This window comes from Anarrhichthys ocellatus, unplaced genomic scaffold (assembly GCF_004355925.1).
Source record: "Anarrhichthys ocellatus isolate YVR2014 unplaced genomic scaffold, GSC_Weel_1.0 scaffold6, whole genome shotgun sequence".
NCBI classification, from domain to species: Eukaryota; Metazoa; Chordata; class Actinopteri; order Perciformes; family Anarhichadidae; genus Anarrhichthys; species Anarrhichthys ocellatus.
In genome coordinates this window covers 1,497,262-1,506,132 of record NW_022280036.1, presented here as the reverse complement: position 1 = coordinate 1,506,132, position 8,871 = coordinate 1,497,262, and the positions used below count along the sequence as shown (strand labels likewise).

The window sequence follows — 8,871 nt, the reverse complement described above, 5'->3', positions numbered from 1 at the left end:
CAAAAAAAAATGTGGTGCCGTGAACAATGAATTTCCTCTCAATGTGATGACACCACAGCCCCGTCACTTTCTTACAGGCTCTACCAGCAGCTCACTAACTTCCTCCCCTGTTCATATGGCTTCCTGGCAATCAGCCAGAGCCCCCCTCCCCCCCACTGGCTTTTTGGTCCATAAAGCCAGTTCTGCTGCCTGTCCGTGTGAGACAGGAAGCAAGGCCCTATGGACAGTGACCTCACTGCAGGAAGAGAACGGAGGGCGTGTGTACTGTAACTGTACGTGTGTGCTGAATTGTAATCCTCCGTTCTCTTCAGATGGTTCACAGAGCGTTGCACAGCACCGGTCAAAAAAAAGACTGATTTTAATATTTTCAGGGCAATTTTTTAATGTGTGCATGTCCAGCATGGCTTGTTAACACACTCAACTAGAGGTGAACACACAACAACACAAATGTATAAAATCTTACATTTTCTACAGATAATCAAAAATAAAACACTAACAACCAATCAAAAAAAGAATTGGAATGTTATTAACAAAATAAAATTTCCTATCAAGTTTGGAGAGAAAAGAAATGCACAAAATCACATCAAAATAAGACAATTATCAAAGACAAACAACTGTTTTGATCAACTGCTGCTTTTTTTTCTATCTCATCCCAGTCAGGGATGATGTTGAGCTCAGAAAGTCACTGAACCGTTACTATGGCAGTAATGAAGAGTGGCCTAGTGTGAGATGCCAAGCTCCACTATTGACGGTCGGTACAGAATCGACTGAATCCAACAAAGTCTACTCTCTACTGTAGCTGCAGTTAGTGGATGAAAACAGTTTCTTGTTAAAGCGGGCCGCTCAACAGCTTCAACGCCGGTCTGAAGCCGATCCGCCGCACTCGTCCGGGGCAGAGCAACAAACACAGATGCTGAGAGTCATTCTTTTTCGCTTTCATGAGTGGTCGAGTTAGCAGAGTGGCGATTTAAAATGAGTGCTGTCAGAGTGGACGGGGTCAGTGAGCGAGGTGGGATGCACTTTTGGAAAGTGAGAGAAACATCTGGACAACCCACTATCCTTTAGTGTTGGAGCCGTCACGAGCCACAGAGCTGACGGAACACAGTCCCGTTGGACGTTCTTTTTGTATCTTTGATCTGTTCAGTTCTTCATTTATTGATCTGGTTTTTCCTCCGGAAGAGTTCAGGCTTTGCACAGGGCTGACGCAACAACTTTTTGAAGCTTGTGGTTACTAAGAAGTGGAGGGCTACGCAGTGACGGCGGGAAGCTGAAACACAGAAAAAAGAGAAAGTGCACACAGTGGAGAGCACAGACACGCCTGGAATAAAAAAACCACCTGCCTTTTGATTGATTGAGGCGATTTTAACAGAAACGCTCATTTAAAAAAAAAAAAAAAGACAAAAAAAAAGAAAGGTATGAAAGCCCACAGCAGGCCTGACAGAGGGATGCTCAAACATGCAGTGTTCACAGAAACACATCCTGAGAGAGATGAAAGCTCAGCGATATCCTCACCTCACCTAAACTTTGCATCACGGCCCTGTACTTCAAAACAAACAGGGCATTAACATAAAAAATAAAAAAACTCCTTCTGAATGTGACAACTACAGCGTGTTTCAGTGAATCCTTCCACAATGTTTTAAAGTTGCTGAATAAGGAGGTGGATCTAAGAAAAAAAAAAGTGTGGGGCTGGACCTAGGCCTGGACTAGTTCCCTTCAGGGGAGGGAGGTTTGGGGTAGACAATAACGTGTTTGTGTGTGCAATAGGAAAAGAGAAAATAGGGGGAGGAGACAGAGAGAAAGAGTGTGTGTGTGTGTGTGAGAGAGAAGGCCATTGTTGTTATTGTGATCCCCCTGAGCTCAGAGGGCTGGGCCGAGCCTGCGGAGGGGCAGCGGTAGAGAGAGAGCGTGGGAGATTTACAGTCAGAAAAAACAGGCCTCGCTTATGGAGAGTGGAGCTGATTAACTGAACACCTCGACGCGCACACACACACACACACACACACGCATCAATCAGCCTGGGCAGCTCTCCCTCCGAACCCTCTCAAGATTTCTACCCCGCTCGCTGTCCTTTAAGACGGTCGGCGTCGCAGAGAATCCCTCAAACTGCTGAATAACAGGAACTGGTGATTTCAAGTCAAGAAAGTTCCAGGTGCAACAGACTTTACAGTGGTTACTTTAGCTTCTTTTTTTTTAAATTGGTTAGCTCCCCTATGGGCTGGTTTCAGAGGAGAAGAAGAGGAGTTGATGAACCAGAGCTCCACACACACACACACACACACACACACACACACAACGTGGTGCCTGGTGCAATGAGGGGACATTCTACTGAGCCTGTCCAGACACCGGGCTGTCTTAGGCATCGACCCGTCGGACCGATTGGAAGGAACAGGACAGGATAGGAGGGAGCACAGAGCGGGGGGGGGGGGCTAGGATGCTGTTAATGCTGATTAGCTACATCCGCCATACCCCGATGGCTAGGAGGTGAACTGAACGATGCACACAGGGCAGCGTTTCCTGGCACCTGCTATTGACCGGCCACAGATCAATCAGCAGACTTCTGGTGACAGCTGATTATACTCTTCCTTTTTTTTCTTCCCTTTCAGTAAGTGTCCTGTCAACTTCACCTCTGTCCACGTAGATGTGTCTCACCTCGACTTGTCTGCGCCTCAACAGCAGCGGTACGTCTCCGCATCGTCCGTCATTACGCAGTCCGACTGGCACCAAAGGCCGAAGAAGCAAAATCTGCTGCTGCTTCTGAGGCGCAGCTGGAATCAATGAGCAGGTCTCTGATCTTATTCTGTACTACATTACATTCTGTCACCTACTAGGCTACACTTTCCTCTCTGGCTCGGGGCTGACCAGGAGAATGTGGGTCACATGGGCTGTTGCCAGTGGGATAGAGCCATCAAAGCTTTCTGTCTCTCTCTCTCTGTCTGTCTCTGTCCCCCCCCCCCCTCCCTTATTGCTGAGATCCAAGCTTTGCAGACTCAGGAGGATGAGGTCAGCCCCCAACCCCCCTCCCCCCTCTGTCTCAGCTGCAAAAGAAACCCAGTCTCTCCTCCTTGCCCTCCCCGTCCACATCTGTAACCTGAGCCGGCTGAGCTGAGCCCCCCCCTGGTTGGATCGGCAGCTCACTTCTAAATGCCACCTCAGATAAGCCTTCCTCCCATTCATATTTGAAGCCGCACTGTAAAGTCGTCCATTCCCACCCTCTCTCTCCCCCTCTCTCTCTTGTCTTAGGCTGGTTTGTAAACTCAAAATCTGATTTCCTAAGAAAAAAACATTTTCCGAATTTGAAATATTTGAAATAGGGCTCCTCATTCCCAAAGGTATATGGGTAATGTCAACGGACCAAAGATATTCTTGAAAATGTGTTCCCAAATCAGTCAAGTGGAATTATCTTGTCTTTGATGAATATTTTTTTTCTGGGACAACTCTGTTTTTGAACCCTAACCCTTTGTGCATGTTTTAGCCCCTTTACTAATATTCAACGGTGAAGGAACCATTTCACAAAACAAAATAGTTAAAATTTAAATAGTTTAGAATTTTCACCATAAGTTTCCAATAATTTCTGTACAGTATGAAAATCAGTAAGCAAACTCTTAAAACTTGCTTGAGTTGTATCATCCAAGTGATTTATTTTAGCACTTTAATGATCTGAGTGATTTTCATGCTGTACAAAAAATGAACCGTAAACCAGGAACAGCTGGAAGAAAAGGCGTACGTCTTCCTAACACCGGTATAATGAGTAGCAAAGACACGCACTGATCATCAACCCGTCTCCGCTCTTGCAAGATGAAAAGGGAGTGGGGAGTGTTTTAGTTCTGGCAGTTCAAGGTTTAGTTTAGGGGTCGCGGAGGGTTAACAGCATTTGCACACACCTGCTGTTCTTTAATGAAGAGGATTAGTCCGTGTTCACATGAGCCTGCATGGCCCGAGCCCACCCTGCTGCTTACAGCGACATCATATTAACAACACATGGGCTGCGGGTCATCTGTGAAGTTTCTTAAAATTGTCCTTTGACAAAACACCAGCGGTAAAAAGTCCATTAATAAAAACTGCGCGGTACGTTAGCTGCACCCTGCTGCTGCTGTGTTGCATTCGTGGTGTTACATCCTGAAGTTAAGGGCCGTGGCTTTGCTTTGTTTGGCCCTTGTTTTATGTCACACACACACACACGCAGAGATACAACGGATGCTCCCTCTCTTGTGTCATTTCACAGCGAGCTGACTTTTTTTAATGAACCATTAGTCCGTCTCCTCTCGAGCTCAGAGGAAAGGTGTTACTGTTGACAGAAAGGAAGCTCTGCGAGAATTAGCCACATGAATGAAAGTTGAGGGAGGAGATCCCCTTTAAAGTCTGAACCCTTTCAGCCAAAGAGGTCTTTAAACACTTTCCAAACAAGGAAAAGAAAGAAAGTGGACCTATTGTCCAACTGTGTACAAGATAAAAAAGGAAAATAAGGCAGCAGCGGTCTGAATTTAAAGGATAATTACTATTTATTACAACTTAGGGCTTATTTTTTTTTTTTTTATTCTTAGTTTTAGCCACGGTTTCTATCTGTTGTTGGAAGATTGCTGTAAGACTGGAAGCAGGGGAGACAGCTACACTGGCTCCGCCCAATGCTAAAAAATCGGCCTATCAGCACCTCGAAATTTTGCACTTTGTCTTTCTATAGGCCTGTGGGTTTCCACATCCTTGTAGCAATGTCTCCACATTGTCCCAGCCATTAACTTGATGAATACTGTGGTCTTATTAAAAAAAGTATAAAAATTTGATCCAAGTAATAAACTGGAATTATCCTCTAAAACTAAAGCAGTGCCTGTATGGAAACTGTGAGCCAACCTTCAGAGTTACAGCCTAATCGCTGTCAGAGGGACTCTACGTGACCAAACCCGCTGCAGAGCAAAAGGGAATGGGTGAAGAAGAAGATGACGAGAGGAGGAAGGAGCACTACCGAACTCTGCTCGGAGCAGTGGTTTTCTTTTGTAGATATCAAGCAGATATCAAGTTATCGGCGAGGACAAAGCTCCTACTGAGAGTAGGGCCGAGGAGGAAGGCGGTGCAGAGAGAAAAGAACGGCCTTCCTGGTTATAAGAATAATAAAAACAAAAAAGTCACACAAAAACTAGAAAAAACAATGTGCAAACTTCTCTCATATAAATAGACTACAGTCAACGCATTGTAGAGCACCATGGGAGACAGGAGGAGGTTAGGGTGGTGTGTGTGTGGGTATGTATAAGTAAGACGTAATGCTTGCTTCTAGTCTGTGTGTGTGTGTGTGTGTGTGTGTGTGTGTCAGTACAGTATTGGATCTACTACCACATGTAATAAGAGCTGCAGGAGCCGCCGAGACGGATGGATCACTGGGAGGAGGCTTGTATTAGTGGAGGGCGGCGTCTATGGTCCGATTTAAGTTCAAAGTTCAGAGTCCCCGTAAGTTCAAGGGGGTCAGACCCAGTCCTGCAACGAGCGCTTGCAGTGCACCAGCAGCCGCGGCGCCCCCTTGCTCTGCAGCGTGTTGATGATGGCGTAGATCAGTCCCAGGATGCACAGCACCAGGACGAGCGGGATGGTCACCATCAGGATGTTCATGGTCCGCTCCTCGCTGTCGTCCACCTTCAGCACCACGTCCACCTCGTTGGTGTCCTCCTCGCGGTGGTCTTCGTCTTTGCCGTCGTCCGACCCCTTGCCCGTGTCCTCGTCCGTCGCGCCGCCGTCTGTCCCCTCGCGGTTTTTGCCCTTGTCACGTCCGTCCGCGTCTGGGTTGACCGGCGGGCGGTTCACGTCCGGGTACTTGCGTCCTGCGTCAATGTCTGTGTCCGTGTCTCTGTCTGGGTCCAGGTCCACGCTGCAGCCCATGAAGTCTCTCAGGATGGACTTGGGGTAGCCTGGCTCGCTCTTCATCCGGTGGTTGTCAAACTTCCAGTACTTGGAACCCTTGTAGAAGAAGGTGTACGCTGGAGAAGGCAAGGACAGCAGAAGATGTCAGCCAGCACAACAACCTGAAGTCATATACAGTTCAGATGAAATAGTTCTAGTCAGACGAGAAGATTGATACCACTCTCATTATTAGGGCCCGAGCAACCGACAACGTCGGGCCAGCGAAGGCCCTATTGAAACTGTAAGGGGTATTCTTTATGATTTTTATTTTTCTGGGGATGGAGCTTGTAGGGGTACTTGCCATGCATGAAAACTCACCAATTTTGCACACCTGTCACGTCTGGTGGAGAAACTCTGCTGCCAAGATTTGCATATTTGTGTGTAAAAAAAATGGCTCTCCAGCGCCCCCTACAAATCGGACCGGCGACGCCCCTCGGCCAGTATGTCCAATTTACTTGAAATTCGACACATGTCCCAATCCGCTAGATCTAAAAAAAAAGCCTCTGAGACCCTTAAGCTCCGCCTACTTCGATTTTCCGCCATATTGAATTTAGTGAGAAACACATTTTTGCAAGCTCCTCCTACATGCTGGCTCCGATTGCTACCAAATTTGCTGTGGATCATTATTGGATCCAGATCATCAAACGTTATCAAAAGCTTTTTGATATCTCTTAGTGTTTAGAAGATATGGACCAATAAACTTCTTAGGGTCGTGGCTTAATATCAAGACACATAACTTCTCAACCGTTTGTCCTATAATTACAATATTTGCAGCATATGTGCACATCGCATGCTGTAACATACCCTGAGAATTGTTTTTCAACCACTAGGGGGCGCTACAGTAAACCCACGAAGTTGTGCTTTTTGTAACTTTTTGCAGATTTCAGCCTTCGTATTTTAACGAACTCCTCCTAGAGAATTTATGTGATCAACTTCTACTTTGGTCAGGATGCTCTTAAGACCTTTGTGATTACAAGTTATCAAAATCGTGCGCTTTCATCGAAGAACCTTGACGTGGCGTGGCGGCCATTTTGCCTGATTGTTTATGAAAAAAGAAGTTGTTATAACTCCAAGGTACATTATCCAATCTGCACAAAACTTATTATGCATGATGCTACTTCAAGTCTGAACATATTTCAATTGAAAAAAATGCAATAATTCGTAGCGCCGCCTACTGGCTAAAGGAAATGTCATATTTTATACTTTTATTTATTCCTCCTAGCCAGGTGACCTGATGAGTCTCAAATTTCGTAAGGATAGCCTTAAGACATTGCTGATAAATCGCCAAGAATATTGTGTGTTTTTTGTTGAACGCTGTTGCCGTGGCGACGCATCGTTCGCCATGAAAAAGGAAGCTGATGGTTTAGTAGGTTAAGATGCTCAAAAACTCATGGAACTTTGTACATGTGTCATAGGTCATAGGAAGACATAGTGTATATGGGTTTTGGGCTTGTCCGTTTTAAATTGCCTCTATAGTGCCCCCTACAAGATTTCAAAAGAGCAGCCCCAGCGCTACATTTGAGCTACATGTATGAAAGTTGATAGGCACATGTATACTATGGAGACTTAAATATAAGTCTCTTGGGACCATGCTCTAAACCCTACTGGAAGTCGTCCAGTTTCATTTATGTGTAATTTTTCAATAGATTTTGGCCTATTTCTAGTCTATATACTTTAACGAACTCCTCTTAGGGACTTCATCAGATCCATTTTAAATTTTGTCAGTACCATGTCAAGACCGTTGTGATTAAAAGTTATCAAAAGCTTTACGTTTGACAGAATCGTTTAGCCGTAGCGGTACTTTACGTGATTCCCCATGAAAAAAGCTGATGTAACTCAGCTGGACTTGTTCCAAACAGTCTCAAACTTCACATGCTTGATAACACTCATGGCCTGAGGATGTCTACAAGCTAATTTCCACTAATACTCACAGCGCCACCTGCTGGCGAAAGGAAATCTGGATTTTGTGATAAACACCTCCGATTTACATGACTTTTACACAATGTGGTTTACATTTGACACATGATGCAGGTTTGCACACATTCTGTAGTGCCAGGCAGAGGATACAGGAAGCATCGGACTATTTGCAAAGCATCATTTCCAGCATCAGGCGGTCCACGCGGGATTAAATCCGTCTCGCTCGCGGACACGCCGTCAGACGGTCACGGACGTTCACGGCCGCGCAGGCCGGAGTCCCGCCGGCACCCCCGACGCGCTGCAGATTGCGAGGGCCCGTTCATCGCTGCTCGCAGCTTTAATTTGTTAAATGAAGCTGGAGCCAGCAGCAGCTTGGTTAGCTTAGCTTAGCTTAGCTTATCGTAAAGACAGGAAACAGCTAGTGGGCTAGCTGGAAACAGCCTTTCTCTGCTGGTTGCCTGCGAACCTCACAGTGACAACAAGTCTCCAGGAAGTCACAGCTCCAAGTCAAGAAATAGTCCCACGCATTAAAAATATTAATACTTTTTATGCAGATTCTATACAAATTAGTAAACTTTAGAGGTTCTGGTAAGCAGTTTGTTAGCAGTTAGCTGTTTCCACTTGTTTCCAGTCTTTATGCTAAGCTACGATAACCATCTGCTTGGCTGTAGCTTCATATTTACCATAGAGATATGAGAGTGGCATCAATCTTCTCATCTAACTCTGCAAGAAAAATCTATTTCCTGAAATATCAAGCTATTCCTTTAATAACTTAAAATTGTTTATTTATCTCAAACAATTTGCTTTTTCAATTAACTGTCGTTAACAAGGACTTTTGGAGACTGGATCGCTCCATTCTATTTTCACTCTAACCGAGCACAGCACAGCAAAAAGCACTTCACATGTAGGCTCAAATTCACACATACGCCGTCCCCTCTCTCTCCTGATGGTTGCATGACCACACCCTGATTTTTTGTTTCAGGCGTGTCTCTGTCCCCCCTAGCCCCTCCTTGCCCCTTTTTTTCACACACACACACACACACACACACACACACACACACACACACACAC

General features: G+C 45.6%; 1 protein-coding gene across 1 annotated transcript in view; it reads right to left on the bottom strand.

The window, feature by feature from the left end:
• Window positions 1-364: 364 nt before the first annotated feature.
• The window catches only part of mmp15b (matrix metallopeptidase 15b), a 35,666-nt gene continuing 27,159 nt past the window's right edge, over window positions 365-8,871 (bottom strand). Inside the window, exon 10 of the mRNA XM_031846251.1 lies at window positions 365-5,960. Coding sequence (XP_031702111.1) covers window positions 5,452-5,960 — 509 coding nt within the window. The 3' untranslated portion in view covers window positions 365-5,451. The remainder of the gene's footprint in view (window positions 5,961-8,871) is intronic.